This window comes from Somniosus microcephalus, chromosome 2, assembly GCF_052327205.1.
Source record: "Somniosus microcephalus isolate GS21.2 chromosome 2, FLI_Smic_1.0, whole genome shotgun sequence".
NCBI lineage: Eukaryota > Metazoa > Chordata > Chondrichthyes > Squaliformes > Somniosidae > Somniosus > Somniosus microcephalus.
In genome coordinates this window covers 262,221,823-262,240,074 of record NC_140988.1, presented here as the reverse complement: position 1 = coordinate 262,240,074, position 18,252 = coordinate 262,221,823, and the positions used below count along the sequence as shown (strand labels likewise).

The following is an 18,252-nucleotide window of genomic DNA, read 5'->3' as shown; positions in this document are numbered from 1 at the left end:
ATGGAGGGACCATGTAAATTGGCATGCAGAGAAGCAAAAGGCCAAAATTACACTACCAAATTGTATCTTGTTTTTATTTGAGGATGGGGGTGGGGGGGGGCGGGGAGAATTAAAAGTGCCTAATTCATGGGAAACAAAATCAAGCAGTGACATTTTCTATGGGGGCGTAACCCGGAAGTGGCACTCGAAATTACACCCATTCTGCCAATGTTGAGTTGCACTGAAATTTCCTGCCGGGGTCGGGCAGGGTGGGGAAGCAGCTGCTGGAGAACTCTGATTCTGTATTTTTCATGCACCTTGTCCTCACTGAGCTGGTACTCAAGGCACTGATGAAAAGCCAGAGCCACACTTCTTTCTTGGGAGTGCGCCCTCCCTCCCCATCTTCAGATCACCGCCAAGTAGATTCAGAGTCACCCGGCTCTTCTCAGCAGGGCAGTAGCGCGGACCCATTCTACCGGGACGAGCAAGCATCTCAAGGTCATCTGAGATCTCCAGCGTCACCAACCACTTTCAAGAGCCAGGGACACTCTGAGGAGGTAGAGGACGTCGCCCGCCCAGAGAGTCTGGCTAGGAGTCGGCCACGGATTTGAGTCAGTGGAGTGTGTTTTGATGGCTGCAAGCATGAAGAGGCACCAGCTGGTGGAGCATTAGAAGGGAATGCGGACTCGAGTCCATCAGCAGCAACATGGAGCTTCTTGCGGGTGTATCCTCCGAGTCTGCTGTAATGCTCAGCACCAACATCGTGCAGGTGATGTTGGAATGGAAGAACCAATGCAGCAGGTGGCAGCAGCATTGGGCCACACAGCAGGGCACCCTGCAGGGGATGCTGAGGGTGCAATCGGGGCTTTTACCTTGATGGAAGCTCAGGCTTTTGCTCTTGAGGCTTTGGGTGAGTTAAGGGAGGGCGCTGTGAATCATGGTTCAAGTCTCTCAATGAGGCATTGGGAGATCTGATGGCTGCCATCATGCCAGCCATCAGGCTGATTTACTGGGGCCGCTGATCAAGACTGAAGTGGAAGGGTGGCAAGTGCGGTCCAGGTGCCTGCTACTGCCATCTTTTAGGGTGGCAGCAACAGCCAAGGCTCCAGCCTTCCAACAGCAGCCACGGTGCATGGCAGGCTCCACAAGGCAGTTCAGGATCTCCCCCCTGGGACGCAGCCAGCAACAGCCCTGGTCCAGGCGCATACGCCCGTCAGCATGGACCTAATGCAGGCCCACTACTCATTAGCCTGGCAACTTCCCACCACTCTCCAGGGTGGGTTATTGCGTGTGGGGGATGCTGTCTTCGATGGTGGTGCTTCACTCTCTAGGCCGCTTTCTCTATTCTCTTCCTCCTATTCCCCCTCGTCTTCCATGATAATGGCAATTGGGTAGAGCCAGTAAAAGAGTCATTTTTATTTCTCAAAAGAACTGAAAAATGGCTGTCAGGATTCAAAGGACAAAAATGGCTTCAGTAGTTTCTAGAACTGCTGATTTCTGCCTGGTTCAAGTGACTGAGTGCCAGTGCGCTTGAAAATCTGGTTGTAATTTTGAAAGAGCTTCTGAACCAGCTCAATTTCAAGAAATTTGCATATGATAACTTGGGGCAGAGCTGTTACAATGAGCCGAGATGCGTTTGGACTCCGCAATCGATAGATGGGCATAAATGATCAAGGAAATTCGAGCGTAATGTAATTATGTGCTTAACTCACACCCAATTTCGTCTTTTACACCTCATATTTGCTTTGCACCTTGATTACGCATGTCTCTGGACGTAAATACACTGGAAATTTCACCTCCAAATGTATTTAAAAAAAATTATGGCCTGGATGTTGCAGTCGGCAGCGCAACTACAGAGTACACCAACAGCATCCAAACAGAATGCGAACTTACCTGATGGGGACCCTCCTTCACAAAATTGCTGTTTGACATTGCGTAGTAGAGGGCATCATCGTGTCCCAGGGGCGCGCAGCGTGCGCGGAAGCGTACCTTGGATCAGGAAACAGAAAAATAGGAGCTGGAGTAGGCCATTCGGCCCTTCGAACCTGCTCTGCCATTCAATATGATCATGGCTGATCCTCTATCTCAATACCATATTCCTGCTCTCTCCCCATACCCCTTGACACCTTGGGGATCACGTGGGCCGGTGCTACAATCCGGAAACAAGGTCTCTCATTCATTTATGATCTCTGTAATGGGTAAAAAAACAAGCCCTCATTTACTCGAATCTTCTGGGAACTAATATGCATAAACATCCTATACTTTCAGTATAGATTTTTTTTTTAAAGCTTATGCTCAACATAGATGCAAAACAAATAAAACACACAATGTAGCAACTGCTTTCTCCGAACTTTTTATGCACAGTAAGTACCTTCCATGGACAAAATCCTAAAATGCTTCCATTTCCGGCCTCAAGTATTTTAAATTACTTGAATTTGTCAGGAGGTATCCCCTTACGCTATGCAAACAGGCCCTGCGCCTGTTTGCATCAGCCGTTAAATTTTCAGGCGTAATTGGTGTGCAATTAACCCAACTCTGCGCCAGCAATTAAGATTTCCCCGTCTGTGCGGATCATCTGTCAAGTCGGAACTTGACAGATTGCAAGTTCGGGATTTAGCGCATGCATAAGCAGAAATCCTGAACTTGCGGTCCATTTCAAAGGTGGTACGACGGCATACTGTCAGAGTACGTCGTCATACCCATTGCAAATTCTGGACCTATATCTTTAGAAGAAGACAAATTAATGTTTAAAAGAACATAGCAACCTGGAGGTTGTAAATTAATGATCTGGTAGCTTTACTGTGATGTACAGTATTATTACTAATACTGAATTGGAATTAAAATATTCAATGCAGATTTATCCAGTCCTGTTCAGACTAAATTATTATAGATACAGCAACTAAGGAAAAATAATTTCTTGCCATTTTCTGTTTGTGAAATGTAGATACAACTAAATACGTTGTCCATTATGTAAGTCACAGAAGGGATGTCTGGACTTCTTAGTCTAAAACCTTCTGCACCTGGAATGTTCCAAGCCAGATGGGAAGTTTTATTTGACAGTGATGTTAAAAGAATATTCGATGAAAGGCTCACAACAATTTAATTTGTACCTACTAGTTCCTTAGTAAGATATGAGGGTAGGACTTGCAGTCGTGTGTGTGCATTTGACTTTTTTAGACTGCTATGAAGAGATGGTGATGATTACAGTTGGCCTTCGTACCCCTGTGTTCGGGAGGGGAAACGATCAGTAGTGTTAGTCCTGATTTACTATCCAACAACCCTTGTTCACAGTGCATGTGTATGGACATTAGATGAGGACAGGATCAGCACAGTGATGCCCTCTGCAGTCAAGTAGCCTGCTGGCACTCACTAAAACTCTTACCACCTAATCTCGGACCAATAAACTGCAAAATGCAATGAAGCAAATCTTTGCTGTGGATCAAAATACAGCCCTTTATCACTTTGGAAGGCTAATGCAGTTTTAAATGATGTTACAACGCCCAAATTGTCAACTTGGTTCAGTTGATAACACTCAGCTCTGAGTGAGAAATTTCTAGCCTCAACCCCCACTCCAGGACTTGAGCCCATATTCTAGGTTGATAATCCAGTGCCGCACTGAGGAAGCTGCGTTGTCTGATGTACCTGATTTTAGATGAAATTTTAAACACAGGCCCCATCTTCCAATTCTGATGGTTGAAATGGACGTTTCATAGTACAACTCGGAGAACAGAGTTTTCCCAATTCCATGGCCAACATTCCTCCCTTCATCAATGTCACTAAAAACAGATTAACTTGTCATTTCATTGCAGTTTGTTGGATCTTGCAGTGTGCAAATTGGCTATTGTGTCACCTACATAACAGTCAAAGTACTTCAAAGTAACTCATATTGTATATAGAAAGGGAATGGGACATTTCTTAGAGATGTGATAAGGTTTTATATGAATGCAGGTATGTTCTCTTTCTCTCATTTGTATTGGTCCCAGTAAATTAGCAATAATGGCCCAGAAATTCGGGTCGGAGGCTTCCCGCGGGTGCAAGCCCCCGACCTGCACTTACCTAGCGCGCTGGCCATTGAGCTGTGGGCCCCGTGGGATTCCAATCCTGGGCTTCCTCCAGCTGCCGGCGCACAGTGCTTGCGTATCCCGGGGCGCAGTTAGTTCGATGCGTCCCTTGGGATCACGTGGGCCATGGAGAGCCAATGGTAGCAGGGAATGCTTCATTCATAAGTTTGACACCTGTCAAACCTATAAATACTATAAACCCCAAAACATCACTAAATCTTCAAATAAATAGTAAAAAAAAAAATCACATTTTTAAAATAAACTATAAATTACATGAAATAACTATTTTAAACAATAATTTAAATTTTTGAAAAAATAATTTTATTTTCTAATGGGGCTAAAAATAAGCTTGCCTTTCTTTAAAGTATTTAAAAATAATAAACCTGTGGAAAAAAGTTTTAATTTTAATTAATTCACCACTTACCTTGTAAAAAGCAGGCCTTGCAACTGCTTTTTACATGTCTAACTTCTGGAGACTTACCCTCCCAGGAAAACCTGCAAAAAAAACGTAAGTTTGATGCGCACGCGCTGCCTCTCCTGCGCACGCGTTCCACCTCTTAACCCCTTCTTTCAGGGGAACGGAAGTGCCGGTTTCCCTCGCATGCGCAGTGCATGCACGAAACCAGCACTTCCATTGGGCTTACAGGTGAGTACCCCGTGCGTACTCACCCGTGGAGACCCGAATTTCTGGGCCAATATCTTTTCCTACTTATGGCTGTGAAACAGTTTGGAAATTTTAAGTTTATTGAAGACCATGAGAAACTGCTGTGATTTCTTTTTTAAATATTGATGGGTTTTATCTCATTATAGATTTCTACCATGCTGATCCACTTTCAGCGACCTGCATTTCATTTGTATATTGTGCTGTCATCAGTACCAGTAATGCCATAGGAGGATACAATTGAGTTACATTGTGGTTGGAATTAAAAGCATAAGGCGATTGAAACCTATACTAGTTATGCAGTAAAACATTACTGTGATTAATTTGAAAGTAGGAATGTAACCAAAATGTTCAGATGATGTCCTAAATTGTGACATTGAGGCCAAGGTACAGCAGTCATCTAACACTTGAGATGACATTGGAATTCCAATCCTTCCCTGGTGTCCATTACTGTTTAGAGTTTACCTGTATGCTTTTTCAATTTAATGTGGAATTTTTACTCTGGTTTTTGGTAAATTTGTATTGGGAGTGACTGTCGATGCAGACTTGATCTCTCAGCAAGTTCTCCATGTCAGTACATGACTATGTTTGCAAGAGGAGATTAATGATTTGTGATATTATTGTCAAGGTTTATTGAAAAATAAACTGCATTTCAATATAGGAAAATTCGAGATTGAGTAACCTCACAATTAAACATATTAATAATTCACGTGTAGCTGAGCATCTTGGCAACTTGTCTTTGGCATGAGTCAATTACATACTAGTTATACACATTTTTACATACTAATCTATAAAATTAAAAGTCTTGCATCCAGTGTATCACACCTTTTCAAAGAATTGTACCTCAAGGCATCACACCTTCAAAGTGTCACACTACTACAGGGTAAAAAACTGAGATTGACTGAAGTAATTATTTATCTGTTGTTGCCACTTAAGCAGCCACGTGCCTAAATGAGAGGAAAAAAATCAGAAGGTGTTTTAAAAATGACCAAAGAGAATCGAGTAGCCAGCGGAAAACCAAGCAATCAAATCCTTCATTTTTTTCACCAAAGATACCATTCACCAACCCAATATGTGCCACAAAACTGACCAATCACATTACTCAAGTAAGTTATTTAGACAAATTTCGTCCACAATTTTTCTTCTTCACTTAGAAACATAGAAGATAGGAGCAGGAGTAGGCCATTCGGCCCTTCGAGCCTGCTCCGCCATTCAATGAGATCATGGCTGATCATCCAAATTCAGTACCCTGTCCCTGCCTTCTCCCCATATCCCTTGATCCCTTTAGCCTTAAGAAATATATCCAACTCTTTCTTGTTCTTGAATATATTTAATGAACTGGCCTCCACCGCCCTCTGTGGCAGAGAATTCCACAGGTTCACCACTCTCTGGGTGAAGAAATTCCTCCTCATTTCAGTCCTAAATGGCTTACCCCTTATCCTTAGACTATGACCCCTGGTTCTGGACTACCCGGCCATCAGGAACATCCTTCCTGCATCTAGTCTGTCCAGGCCTGACGGAATTTTATAGGTTTCGATGACATCCCCTCTCAATCTTCTAAACTCCAGTGAGTATAAGCCCAATCGACACAATCTCTCCTCATACGTCATTCCTGCCATCCCAGGTATCAGCCTGGTGAATCTTCGCTGCACTCCTTCCATGGCAAGAACGTCCTTCCACAGATAAGGCGACCAAAACTGTACACAATACTCAAGGTGCGGTCTCACCAAGGCCCTGTATAACTAGCAAGACATCCTTGTTCCTGTACTCGAACCCTCTTGCTACGAAGGCCAACATACCATTTGCCTTCTTAACCGCCTGCTGCACCTGCATGCTTACCTTCAGCGACTGGTGCACAAGAACACCCAGGTCTCTTTGCACTTCCCCTTCTCCCAATCTATTGCCATTCAAATAATAATCTGCCTTCCTGTTTTTGCCACCAAAGTGGATAACCTCACATTTATCCACATTATAGTGCATTTGCCATGTTTCTGCCCAATCACCCAACCTGTCCAAATCGTACTGGAGTTTCAGGACATCCTCCTCACAGCATACCCTCCCACCCAGCTTTGTGTCATCTGCAAATTTGGAGATATTACATCCAATTCCCTCGTCCAGATCATTAATATATATTGTGAACAGCTGGGGTTGTAGGACCGATCCTTGCGGTACCCCACTAGTCACTGCCTGCCACTCGGAAAACGACCCATTTATTCCAACTCTTTGCTTTCTGTCTGCCAACCAGTTCTCTATCCAAGTCAATACCTTGCCCCCAATCCCATGTGCCTTAATTTTGCACGCTAATCTTTTATGTGGGGCCTTATCGAAAGTCTTCTGAAAGTCCAAATACACCACATCCACTGGTTCTCCCTTATCTATTTTATCTTATCTATTTTACCAGTTACATCCTCCAAAAATTCCAGTAGATTAGTCAAGCATGATTTACCTTTTGTAAATCCATGTTGACTTTGTCCGATCCTGTCACTGCTTTCCAAGTGCTCTGCTATTACATCTTTTATAATGGACTCTAGCATTTTCCCCACTACCGATGTCAGGCTTATAATTCCCTGCTTTTTCTCTACCACCTTTTTTGAATAGTGGGGTAACATTAGCTACCCTCCAATCCATGGGTACTGTTCCAGAGTCTATCGAGTTCTGGAAGATGACCAGCAATGCATCTACTATTTCTAGGGCCACTTCCTTAAGTACCCTGGGATGTAGATTATCAGGCCCTAGGGATTTATCGGCCTTCAGTCCCATCAATTTTCCTAACACCATTTCCCTACAAATACTGATTTCTTTCAGTTCCACCTTTTCATCAGACCCTATGTTCCCCGGCATCTCTGGGAGGTTATTTGTGTCCTCCTTTGTGAAGACAGAACCAAAATATGTATTTAGTTAGTTTGCCATTTCTTTGTTCCCCATTATAAATTCCCCTGATTCTGACTGCAAGGGACCGACGCTTGACTTCACCAATCTTTATCTCTTCACATATCTATAAAAGCTTTTGCAGTCAGTTTTTATGTTCCCTGAAAGCTTACTCTCATATTCTATTTCCCTTTCTTAATTAATCCCTTTGTCCTCCTTTGTTGAATCCTAAACTGCTCCCAATCCTCAGGGTTATTGCTTTTTCTGGCCAATTTATATGTCTTCTCCTTGGATCTTATGCTATCCCTAATTTCCCTTGTTAGCCACGGTTGAGTCACCTTTTTTGTTTTATTTTTATGCCAAACTGGGATGAACAAATTCTGTAGCTCATCCATTCGGTCTTTGAATGTTTGCCTTTGCCTATCCACCGTCAATCCTTTGAGTGTCATTCCCCAATCAATCCTACCCAACTCGCCCCTCAGACCATCGTAGTTTCCTTTATTTAAATTGAGGACCCTAGCCTCTGAGTCAATTACTTCATTCTCCATCTTAATGAAGAATTCGATCATATTATGATCGCTCCGACCCAAGAGGCCTCGTACAACAAGATTGCTAATTAATCCTTTCTCATTGCATAATACCCAGTCTAAGATGGCCTGATCTCTGGTTGGTTCCTTGACATATTGGTCCAGGAAACCATCCCGTAAACACTCCAGGAATTCCTCCTCCACAGTATTGTTACTAATTTGGTTAGCCCAATCTATATGTAGATTAAAGTCACCCATGATGACTGCTGTGCCCTTATTGCACGCTTCTTTAATTTCCCTTTTAATGCCATCCCCAACCTCTGCCTTACTGTTTGGAGCTCTATATACCACTCCCACTAACGTTTTTTTCCCCTTAGTATTTCTCAATTCTACCCATACAGATTCCACATCATCAGAGCTAATATCCTTCATTACAATTGTGTTAATCTCTTCTTTAATCAGTAATGCTACCCCACCTCCCTTTCCTTTTTGCCTATCATTCCTGAATATCGAATACCCCTGGATGTTGAGTTCCCAGTCTTGGCCATCCTTGAGCCACGTTTCCGTAATCCCAACCAAATCATATTCGTTTACCTCTATTTGCGCAGCCAATTCATCCACCTTATTACAAATGCTCCTCGCATTAAGACACAAAGGCCTAGAAATTCATTGTAGCCACTTTTGGGGCGTTAAAGTCGGGCGGCCGCTAAAGTTTGCGCCCGCCGCCAAATCGAGGCCACTTCTCCGATATTCATTAGCTTCGCCCTAAGAGTTTGCTCGAGCGCTAAAACTGGCGCTGGACGCCTCTCTTTAGGCGCTAAGCCGGAGGTGCTGAGCGAGAGCGCCCAGGCCGGGCGCAGCGCAGGTGCGGCCATCTCGTGATTGACAGCAGACACCCTGGCGCCGGCCAGCTCTTAAGGGGGAAGGGTCGACTTTGTCTGCTGCCACGCCCTGGATAGTGGAGCCCTCCAGCTAGGCCTGAACACTGCTGCTGGACCCAAATAGCGCCTGAAGCCATGCAGAGGGCCCGTGAACGAGAGCAGCGCTTCTCAGAGCGTGATCTGAGTGTGCTGGTTGGTGGTGTGGAGAAGAGGCGCCATATTTTGCACCCGGACAATGGCAGGAAGGCGCCGGTCCGCGCCTACCGGAGAGCCTGGAGGCATGTCGCCAGCAAGGTGTCAGCCAACAGCGAGGTCCCCAGGACCGGTGTCCAATGCCGCAAAAAGTTTAATGACCTCACGCGGATTGTCAGGGTGAGTACCCTTTCCAGTGACCTCCTCATCCTTGCATGTGCACCTCACATTATGGGCAAAGGGACCTGAAAGCCCTAATGGCCAGCCCTCATCCAGCAGCTATGGAACAGGCATGAACATCAATTGCACATTCTGCACTTAACACACTGGCCAAGCTATTCCACCATGGGAGGCAGTGCACACAAGATCAGGGCGACACACTGGCCAGGCTATTCCACCATGGGAGGCAGTGCACACAAGATCAGGGCGACACACTGGCCAGGCTATTCCACCATGGGAGGCAGTGCACACAAGATCAGGGCGACACACTGTACTTAGAGGCCGTCCTTTCTCTCGCAGGCCAAGCTGGCCAATAACAAGAAGAGCCGGACTGCGACCGGGGGAGGCCGACCCCAGATCCAGCCGCTCACCGAGCTGCAACATCGCGTGGAGCGCATCATGGGTGGCCGGGTGATTGGCCCCGTTGCATGTGGAGATGCCGACCCTGTTCTGGGCACCAATGGTAAGGACATCAACGTTTGGACCTCTCTCTCGTCCCACTTGCGCATCAGATCTACATCCTTTGCCACTGTCCGACCAATGCGCTGAATGCCACCACTCGTGCATCCCTCGCTGACGCCCTCTCCTCACTCTAAAGCTACTCTTGTGCCTTCCTGCTTTCAGATGGTGAGGAGGAGGTCCCTGAACTTGCCAGTGACAGCCCCTCAGAGGAGGAGGAGGAGGAGCAAGAGGAAGGCGGCCCATCAGGGGAACCCTCAGCCGTGGCAACCCATGCCAATGTAGGGGACACGTCTTCCCTGGAGGGGAGCGTCGCGGAAGTGTCGGAGGGGAGGGGAGCTCATGGGACCTGCGGCCTGCAGAAACGCGGGAGGGGGGTGCCAGCTTGGCGGCCTTCTTCCCAGAGGGGGGGAAGGGTCGGAGGGGAGTCCAATTGCTGGGCCCAGCGGCGTCCAGCAACGCAGGAAGGGTCGGTCAGCTCGGCGGCCTTCTCCCCAGAGGGAGAGTCCGGCCTCCAGTCCGGAGATGGTCTTCGCCGAGGAGATGGAACGCCTCGAGGACTTGTCCGCAGACTCGGAGCGCCGGCACACGGAGCTCATGGGGGTAGTGGCACGGTTGCCTGAGGCCATCGAGTCCCTCTCTCGGAGTGTCACCGACGTCGGGGCCTCACAGGCCATCAGTTTGGTGGAATTCGGGGCAGAGCAGGCAGCGAGTCGGGCGGCATTCGGGGCAGCTCAGGCAGCGAGTGGGCAGCTGATCAGTGGTGCCGTGCAGTCACTGGGTGCTCTGATGAGGTCACTGAACAGGTCAACACGGGCACTCACTGCTGCCACACTCGCTGTGTCAGCCAGGCATCGCCAGGGCACCCGGCGCGCTGCAGCAGCACAGCGGTCTGTCCCTCGGCAGATTGGTGCGCATGCTGCAGTGCTGGCCCGGGCGAGTGCCAGTGTCTCAGGCGACCAGCGAGCGCCTGCCATCCGCCAGCTTGCCCCCATTTCTCCAGCCGCCACTGCCACTCCCCCAGTGGAGTTGCCAGGAGCTGCTGCAGCAACTGATGCTGGCCAGCCACAGCTGCAGCATTCAACAGCCGCCCGCTCGACGGCCAGACCTCGACTAGGCCGACCCCCAAGGGCATCTGCCGTCACGACATGTGCCCCTCTGGAGCCTGCCCCCAGCCTTGCAGCAGCCAATGGCCTTACTTTGAGGAGGAGCAGCAGGGCGGGCAGGGGCCACACAAAGATGGCCAAGGCATCGCCCTAGCGGGCCAAAAAGTCGAATGTGTGGCCAGTTGTGTTTGTTTTTTGAGGCCGAGAATTGGATGTTTGTTTTTTTGAGGCCGAGAATTGGATGTTTGTTTTTTGAGGGCCGAGGATGTGATGTTTGTATTTTACGAAGTCCGAGGATGACGGCCATTTTAGTTGCACTGTTTTGTTAATCCTCTCCAGGTTGTGGGAGCGAGTAATGTGTTTGAGTGTTTTTTGGGGGTTTCGTCTGTTTTTGGTTTTCATGTGGGAAGGGCCCTGAGTTTGAACAATAAAGCATTTTATTTATTAACATTGTCCATGTTTGATCTTTGAAGTGTTTGTTGCCTTAACCGGCTGAGGGCTTGCGGAGCGGCTGCAATCATGTTCTTTCATTGGCACAAGCCATTCCCTGACAGGGGGCCTAGAAGTGACGTTCAATAAGCCACTGACGGGCGGCCCTTGGACCTTGTGCCTCCCTCCTGGGCTGGTACTCCTCGTCCTCCTCCTCCTCATGCTCCTCCTCCTGAGGTGGGGGTCCAACGTGAGGTGGCAGTGCCTGAGTCCTGCGGATAGCCAGGTTGTGCAGCATGCAGCAAACGACGACGAATTGGGAGACTCGCTCCTGCGAATACTGGAGGGCTCCCCCGGAGCGATCGAGACAGCGGAACCGTTGCTTGAGGACGCCGATTGTTTGTTCTATGATGTTCCTAGTCGCTTGATGGCTCTCGTTGTATGCCTCTTCAGCAGGGGTCGTGGGCGCGCGGAGCGGGGTCATGAGCCAGGTACACAAAGGATAGCCTTTGTCCCCGATAAGCCATCCTCTTGGGGGAGGCTGTGCCTGGAACATGTCAGCCACAGTTGTCTGTCGCAGGATAAAGGCATCGTGGCTGCTGCCTGGAAAGCGGGCATTGACAGCTAGGATGCGCTGCCTGTGGTCACACACCAGCTGTACGTTGAGGGAATGGTAGCCCTTCCGGTTGCGATAATCCTCGGCATGCTCCAGAGGTGCCCGCAAAGCCACATGCGTGCAGTCAATGGCGCCCTGCACCATGGGGAAGCCCGCTATTCTTGCAAATCCCACTGCACGCTGCTGCTGCTTGTCCAGGGTCATGGGGAAGGAGATGAATTGATGTCTCCTTCTGAAAAGGGCTTCGGTCACCTGGCGGATGCAGCAATGTACGGCGAACTGGGAGATGTTAGCGATGTCCCCAGCAGCGGATTGGAAGGAGCCGGTGGCATAGAAGTTGAGAGCCACCGTCACCTTCACTGCCACCGACAGAGACGTCCTGCGCATCAGCTGTGGGTGCAGATCTCTCTGAAGCAGCTGGCAGATGTCTGCAACCACCTCCCTTCTGAATCGCAGCCTCCTTACACACATCGCGGCAGACATGGTCAGATAGGAGGACTGCTGGCGGTATACCCTGGGTGGGTAAGGCCTCAGTTGGCGACGCCTGTTGCCCCCTCTGCGTCTAGCCAGGGCTACCACTCTCTCACGGCGTCTGTAAGCCCTTCTGGCATAAGGCTGAAAGCCAGCGTTGGCACCCAATGCAGCCCCCATTATATGCTGGCAAACAATGAGCTCTCAATGAAGGCAAAGATAATTGCTAAGCTCTGACCTGAGCCAAAAATACCTGTCCTAGTGTTGGTCCAAACCAGTAAGCTCTCCTCCTTGGTCTCTCTCCAAAAAACCGTTGCACAAGAGTGAATGCTGCAAAATGGCTGCGCTTTATAGTGCAGGGTAAGTGCCCTTTAATTAGCGCTCCCCGCGGCCCGCCTCGGCTGTGTACCATTCCACTTCACAGTCGTTAGGGCCGCCCGGCGCACAATGGCCCGGCGCGAGTGAAGTTCCGGTTCGGGGCGCACAAAGGGCGTTGCACTAGTAAATGACGTCATGATCTGCGCGCGCAGCAGGGCGCGCGCTAAGACTTTGCGCCAGCGCTGAATGTGTAATGAAGTTGGGGCGAGGCGCAGATCGCGCTGCGCCTGGGCGCTAAGCGCCTAGCGCTCGAGATCTACTCCTCCTAAGGAGATCTACTCCTCCTAAGGCGCTAACGGCTGGCGCGCCCAACTGAATTTCTAGGCCAAAGTCTTCAGGCTTGTTTTTTTAACGCTCTTAGACCTATTAGAATTATTATTTACTGTGGCCACGTTTGATTTAAACCGTTGATTTCTCTGACTGCCACTTTTGTTTTTCTCCTTCCTATCTTTTGCTTTTATCCTTGTTTCCCTTTCCTTTGTCTCCCTGCTCAGGTTCCCAACCCCCTGCCATTTTAGTTTAAACCCTCCCCCACAGCACTAGCAAACACTCCCCCTAGGACATCGGTTCCAGCCCTGCCCAGGTGCAAACCGTCCGGTTTGAACTGGTCCCACCTCCCCCAGAATCGGTTCCAATGTCCCAGGAACTTGAATCCCTCCCCCTGGCACCATTCCTCTAGCCACGTATTCATCTGAAGTATCCTTCTATTTCTACTCTGACTAGCACGTGGCACTGGTAGCAATCCTGAGATTACTACCTTTTGAGGCCCTGTTTTTTAATTTACCTCCTAACTCCCTATATTCCGCTTTTCGGACCTCATCCCGCTTTTTACCTATATCGTTGATGCCTATATGCACCACGACAACTGGCTGTTCACCCTCCCCTTCCAAGATGTTCTGCAGCCGCTCGGAGACATCCTTGACCCTTGCACCAGGGAGGCAACACACCATCCTGGAGTCTCGTTTGCGGCCACAGAAACACCTATCTATTCCCCTTACAATAGAATCCCCTATTACTATAGCTCTACCCCTCTTTTTCCTCCCATTCTGTGCAGCAGAGCCACCCGTGGTGCTAGGAAGTTGGCTGCTGCTGCCTTCCTCTGATAAGCCATCCCCTCCAACAGTACTCAAAGTGGTGTATCTGTTGGAGAGGGGGATGGCCACAGGGGACCCCTGCACTACCTGCCTGCGCCTAGTACTCTGCCTGTTGGTCATCCATTCCCTTTCTTCCTGTCCAACCTCTACTTGCGGTGTGTCCAACTCTGTAAACATGCTAGTCACGATGTCCTGAGCATCGCGAACGCTCCAGTATGCATCCAATCACAGCTCCAGTGCCGCAATGCGGTCTGTCAGTAGCTGCAGCTGGATGCACTTCCTGCACATGTAGTTGTCAGGGACACAGGAAGTGTCCCTGAGTTCCCACATATCGCAGGAGGAACATATCACGTGGCCGGGCTGTCCTGCCATGACTTACCCTTTAATTAATTGAATTTAAATTAAATCAATCAATCCCACTAATTACACTACAGTTAAATGGTTTACCAACAGTCCCCGCTACACCAGAGAGACCGTAGAAACTATAAACCAGAGTTAAAGTTTAAAAAAGAGAGAAATACTCACCAACCAATCACTTACCTGCTTCCTGGTGACATCACACTTGATTACTTTTTACCTCTCTCCCCCGCTGCTGAATTGGTATGCCTCGTTCGCTGCCGCCGCTTTTAAACTGCCACCGCTCCTCGCTGCTCTCACCCAGGTCCAGCCGCTGTGGTCGGGCCTTGTTCGCTGCCGCCGCTTTTAAACTGCCGCCGCTCCTCACTGCTCTCGCCCAGGTCCCGCCGCTGTGGTCGGGCCTCGTTCACTGCCGCTGCTTTTAAACTGCCGCCGCTCCTCACTGCTCTCACCCAGGTCCAGCCGCTGTATAGCTTGGTATATACAGCCATAAATAATATTTATGCAGAACATACAAAAAAATACCCAATTCTGAAAAATATTAGTACATTTATCAATATAATTAATTATTAATGCCTGCAAAAAGGTTATCTCAGATAGGCCTGCCCTTTTTGTCTGGAGCCTTGCACTTGAATTAAAAATTTCACCTCGGCCTGGATGCTGGGAATTTCCAACTGCTATTGACAACTGTGTGTGTCTGAGTTGCACCGTGAGAGTAGCAGTTTTCACCTTGCTTCTTGTGGAACTGCACTACCCAGGGGGAACTGCACTGTGACCAGGCAAAAAAATTACAAATAACAGCTGTAGGGGTAGAATGGCAGAAAAAAAATTAAGATTTTCTTTCTTTCAGCTTTTTGTACAGTTTAAGCCATTAAATATAAATTCTGAGCCAAAGTCGTTGTTTGGGATGTGGTTTTGTTGCTGAGGAGAGGCGGGTATTGCGGTGGAATCAGAGGTGGGATATTTATGAGGCACTTCAATTTGACCTCTAACATTAAGGCTGCTGTCAGTCAGTAAGCCAGGCCCAGACGATGAGGAATGACCACCTGTTCAGTTGCTGGTTATTGGAGACGCGACAGCATGGAAATACCGACAAGGACACTGGTACGCCAATGACAGTTTCAGTAAAAAATATAAATTCATCCTCCGAAGTAAAAGAAATAAATAGCTTTTATAATGATCTAAATAGCTGAGAAAAAGAGGGAAGGTTTTGAAAAGGGAACAAGATCACAAGATAATTACGATGAGGAGGCCCTTCAACCCATCTTGGTTCATCCAACCAAAGGATGGGTAAACAAATAAACATTTTAAGCAAACATTTCAAATTCGTAATGTGACACAGAGCAAAAAAATTAAACATCTTATAATGTAAATAACTGGGAATAGTAGATTTGAAGGAGGAAATAACAGGAAGTTACTTGCATCAACAGGATGCCACTTGTATCTTAAGCAAGTTTTGTGGTCGGTAAACTATTACTAATGTATTTATGAGGCCTGTATCTTTCAGTATCGGTATGTTATATAATACTTTTTACCTCAAGTTAGTCATGTGATGTATTTCAGTAGATTTGCTGTACTGCAGCGATGGGCCACACGCTATTGCATTTAAGCTGCAGCAGGAAACATCAAAGCTACACTATAGGTTCGAACCTACCAGTGACCAACACTAGAAGGAATATACTAGTTCTTAATAAGTGCATTAGCACTGCACAGTAATCGAGGTTTGCTTTTGGATTTGCACCATGCATTACAGTGGTAATATTGTAACTCGGAGGAGGGGGAATAATCGCTTCATTTAGCTTTTCTAGGTGTTGGCACTTAATCATTTGTTCTTGGTTGTAGGACAGACTATTCGTTCAAAAAGAATGATCGAAGCGGTCAATCCAAAAGAAATTGAATATGATCTTGGAAACATTCCCTCTGAATGGGAAGGTAAGAGTGTGCCTTTTCAGCATGTAAACTCAGAATGTTTAATGGCAGCTTGTGTTCCATTTAGCAGCTAATTGTGGGTTCATGGGGTTTGTTTGGTGTTCTTTTCCAGTTTATGCTAACCATAGACAAGTTACTTGCCCTATGTTTGTTCCACACTGCCGTATGAAATGGAGGAGCCTTGAAAATGGCAATATTTGTGAATGAAAAGCAGGAAGGTAGTCTATTAATACTTACCCACTGTCATCCTTTCCTTTAAACATATATTCACCAGTAGACAAAGAGTCCCTCCAACCAGAACAAGTGTGACAGCTGCTTCTAATCAGCTAAAATTATAATAATCTTTATACCGTATACATATATTTTAACACCTGCAAAATGACAAGAGGTTTTCTATAGAACAAATATATTACACATGGCAATGGACCTCATTACTCATGTCTGTGACCTTAAAATCTTAGGACTGTGTCCCATTGTGTTGTACACTAATTTCTTCCACACATCAATTGTGCATTCCCCATATAATGTTGTGCTTTCCTAAAGCAATACTGCAGAATTCTGCAGTGGCCTTTTACTTGATTTCTTAAAGGGGGGGCATTGCATTCATGAAAATGTTTGTCAAACTCTTTTTTTACAGAAGAGGAAAGCTAGGCATCATCATAACAATGCTGCATATAAGGATACCCTGATATATTTTCATGCATTCTACAACATAGCTTCATATTTCTGTAGACGTTTCCCCAAAGAATTTATTTTTAAAACTATTTTGCTATCCTGTAGATGGCATTCTGATTGAATCCATTATTTTTCTAGTTTCATAGAAGTGGAGGCATTGAAACGTATATATTGGCACCAGCCATATGCGCCCCGCCTGTCCCAGAATTCACTAGATTGCACAGGCTACAAGCACACTCCAGACACAATACAGACATGCTGTACAACAGGCTAACATTCAAAGCAGCCATTGTAAAAAAAAAAAAAAAAATTGAGGAATTCGCAAGATAGAAGCTTCTAATAGTTAAGAACAGTAGACAAGTTGAGGTGTGAGGTGCTGAATTTTTTTATATTTAAAAAGCTCAAAGAGATGGGCTGAATGGCCTCCTATTCTATGATTCTATGTAAGCCACAAACTTTGGGACTTTATCTGTGATCAATTATTTTTATCTGGGATAATTTATAGAAATGTTTATGATTGACACCAGGACTGCTCATTAAAAATGTATGCTCTCTTTTGATTTCCAAGTGATAGAAAATTGCTGGTGGAGCAAAGATAAGAAGCCATTTTTGGTTTTTTTGATCTTCTGAGGTTTTTTTCCTGAGGTAATGTTTGACATGCAAAACAATGCATAATACGAGGAGTAGATTATTTGTACAATTTATATTTATTAAATTAACAATGTCTTTGTTTACTGTTGCAGAAACAAACTCCCCCAGGCACTCTCCTCCCATTCTCTTAAGAATACTATTTTTGGTTTTGTTTTTACTCCCAATGTGCTGACCCAGTTTTGTCTGTGTCCCCTGCACTCCTCCTGCATTCTCACTAAACCTAATCAGCGTTTGACCATTGGGACAAATGGGTGATGAATAGAAAGTCGGAATCTGGGGAGCAGTGCATTTGGGGCGGGTTATAAGGCTGGAGGAGCTTGAGAGATAGGGTGGATTTATAGACAAGGATTTCAAATTTAATACATTGGTGAGCGAGGAGCCAGTGAGAATTAGGGAGGACTTGGAACAGGACAGGTCATAAGTGGCAGAGAAAGAAAGACTTAAATTTATATAGCGCCTTTCACGACCACTGGACATCTCAAAGCACTTTACAGCCAATGAAGTACTTTTTGGAGTGTAGTCACTGTTGTAGTGTGGGAAAGAGCTTTGAACAAGTTGAAGTTTAAGGAGGGAGAAGGGTGGAAGACCATGTCATGTCTAAAATTGTATGTATAATGGTTTTAATAGCAGAAGCACTAACATAGAGGCAGCAGTAGACAATGTTGCAGGGATGGAATTAAACTATCTTGGTGCTAGATA

The 18,252-nt window shown here is 46.7% G+C and overlaps 1 protein-coding gene across 5 annotated transcripts in view; it reads left to right on the top strand.

Annotated features, from left to right (window-relative positions):
- ndufaf2 (NADH:ubiquinone oxidoreductase complex assembly factor 2) overlaps positions 1 to 18,252 on the top strand; it is a 219,276-nt gene that overhangs the window by 131,048 nt on the left and 69,976 nt on the right. For 3 of the 5 annotated variants that reach the window (XM_085971520.1, XM_085971536.1, XM_085971513.1), the window contains exon 2: positions 16,141 to 16,230. The exons of the other annotated variants lie outside the window; for them this stretch is intronic. In XM_085971520.1, coding sequence (XP_085827646.1) covers positions 16,141 to 16,230 — 90 coding nt within the window. The remainder of the gene's footprint in view (positions 1 to 16,140; positions 16,231 to 18,252) is intronic. 5 annotated transcript variants of the gene reach the window in all.